Source organism: Phoxinus phoxinus, assembly GCF_949152265.1.
Source record: "Phoxinus phoxinus genome assembly, chromosome: 14".
Taxonomy (NCBI): Eukaryota; Metazoa; Chordata; class Actinopteri; order Cypriniformes; family Leuciscidae; genus Phoxinus; species Phoxinus phoxinus.
The window spans coordinates 1539669-1542168 of record NC_136889.1 but is presented as its reverse complement, the minus strand read 5'-3'; the positions used below and the strand labels follow the sequence as shown (position 1 = coordinate 1542168).

At 40.4% G+C, this 2500-nt stretch overlaps 1 protein-coding gene across 1 annotated transcript in view; it reads left to right on the top strand.

Annotated features, from left to right (window-relative positions):
- vent (ventral expressed homeobox) overlaps positions 1–2355 on the top strand; it is a 2555-nt gene extending 200 nt beyond the window's left edge. The window contains exons 1-3 of the mRNA XM_079635762.1: positions 1–506; positions 844–1046; positions 1876–2355. The exon at positions 1–506 is cut by the window's left edge and continues 200 nt beyond it. Coding sequence (XP_079491888.1) covers positions 368–506; positions 844–1046; positions 1876–2085 — 552 coding nt within the window. The 5' untranslated portion in view covers positions 1–367 and the 3' untranslated portion in view covers positions 2086–2355. The remainder of the gene's footprint in view (positions 507–843; positions 1047–1875) is intronic.
- Positions 2356–2500: the final 145 nt, after the last annotated feature.

Below are 2500 nucleotides of genomic sequence, written 5' to 3'. Positions count from 1 at the left end.
AGATTGAACTAAAATGGGGATCAAGACTTAATCCGACTGTAAGTTAAACAATGATCCACCCAAAAGCTTTCATCTCCACATTATCTGTCGATGGATTATGTCTTGTCTTGAGTGGATGACCATTGATTGTATCAATGCGTTGATTGTTCATCAGATCTCGTCAGGTACTCGAGGTGCTCAGACTCGCTGGCGCCGGGATATCACAAGTGCTCGGACGTGTGAACGAGCCCATTGCGACATATATTAGCTTCAATTACAGAGTCATAATTCCGCCGAGAGGCTCTTTACTCATGCAAATGAGCGCGCGCCTCCTGAATAAAGTCCGAGAGGACCTTCAGCTGATCGAGTGTGTTTAGGAGGAAACATCATGTCCAAGAACTTCTCCGTGGAGTGGCTGTCCCAGAGTTTCCATGCTCAGCGTTTGGATAATGCGCATGCACCATGTGATGCATCTTCAGGAACACTGATTGGAGAAGCAGAGAACAAGGCCCCGACTTCCCCTATAAGTAAGTATGACTTTCTTTCTCTCATGAGATGCGCCTCTATAGCACGCATTGTGTTTATCGTGCCATTTATACGCAAAAATGAGCTTTTATGTGCATAAGATACGCAGTTTTCGCGTGCATATGATACGCACTTTATTGCATGTAATACACAGGCACCCACACCGAATCCTACCCAAATGCATAATACACTGATCCTACCCAAGGGGTTTACAGTGCGTATCATATTAACGTAAATACTCATTTCCGCGTATAAATTGCATGATATACATCATGCGTGCAATAGTGACCGCGCTATCCATTTTGAACTGCATCTAACATGTTGTTCCCATCTCATCAGATAGTTGCGGGTACACATCTGCCTCTGAGAGTGATGATGTCGCTGATGACAGTGAAGGAGAATCCGGTGCGCGCCGCCGCGCCAGAACCAAGTTCACCTCCGAGCAGGTCGCGCGCCTGGAGAAAAGCTTCAGCAAACACAAATATCTCGGAGCGACTCAGAGACGCAAGATAGCAGAGAAGCTGCATCTGTCTGAGACACAGGTACACACACACACACGCACGCACGCACACACGCACACACACACAGACACACACACACACACACACACACACACACACACACACACACACACACACACACACACACGCACACACGCATGCACGCACGCACACACACACACACACATGCACACACACACACACACACACACACACACACACACACACACACACACACACACACACACACACACACACACACACACACACACATTGAGTCAGCACATGCATGTTTTAAATTGAATGTTTAGATGTGTTTTCTGGTGTAGTCCCTAAACTGTGGAGCAAGCTTCAGTTTCATGTCAGGTTTTGAAAACACAGGTTAGGCTATACATTTCTATATTTAATTGCATTTTATAAAGCATAAACACAAAAACATTGCATTTTTTGCAATTAATATGCATATTTGACACCTCACTATAATATATGTAGGTAACACTGAATATGTCAACTTTAAAAAGGGTGTGTGTGTGTGTGTGTGTGTGTGTGTTTAAAGTTGAAATTGACATACTAAATCAAAATTATGACCTTTAAAGTTATGATGTTACACAAAAAAGCCATAATTTCGCTTTTTTAATCTCATAAGTATGACATGATTATGACTTGGTATGTAATCGAAGTCATAATTCATAATTATGTCATGCTATTTCATATAATGACATATATACATGTTTGTAATTTGAGTATTGAGATTGAATGCATTGCACTTTGCTTCAACTCATCCTGTTTGTTTTTAAATGTGCTTTTTGATAATTAAATGCTACATTTTCGAAGTTGATATTTATATTAATATGTTTTCATATATGATTAGGTGAAAACATGGTTCCAGAACAGACGGATGAAGCTGAAGCGGGAAGTTCAGGACATGCGCGCTGCCGAGTTTTTTGTGCCGACAGTTTTCCCACATGTGACGTCATTTCAGCACCACGGCACGAGCGGACAGCGCGCGCGCCTGTATTACCCCGCGCGTGCACTGCAGCAGCGCGTCCACCCGGTGCTGTTCGCGCCCTGTTACTTTTAAACATTTTTCTTTGATTTTAAATGATCTGATCTGTAATCTAGAATCTAGATGTGAGATAAAATAAATAAACAAGCACTGTATGTAGTTCTATACATAACAAATCTATATGTATGTACATAAATAAATATTGCCTTTACGCACAACCTGAAGAAAATAAAACAAATAATGCTTTGACTCTATCAGGCTTTTTGCAATATAATATTAATAATTTATCAGACGGGTCTATACACTAATGTTATTTATTTGCTTAATAAAGGATTATATGACATCAATCAAATGGTGGACACCAATATTATTGTTATTTTTATCATATAGCCTATTCATACTCATATATTCATCAAAATGTATAAATGTAAACATTGATGTATAGGCTAATGTGATGAAATGCCTACATTAGTGTGATTTGGACACTTTT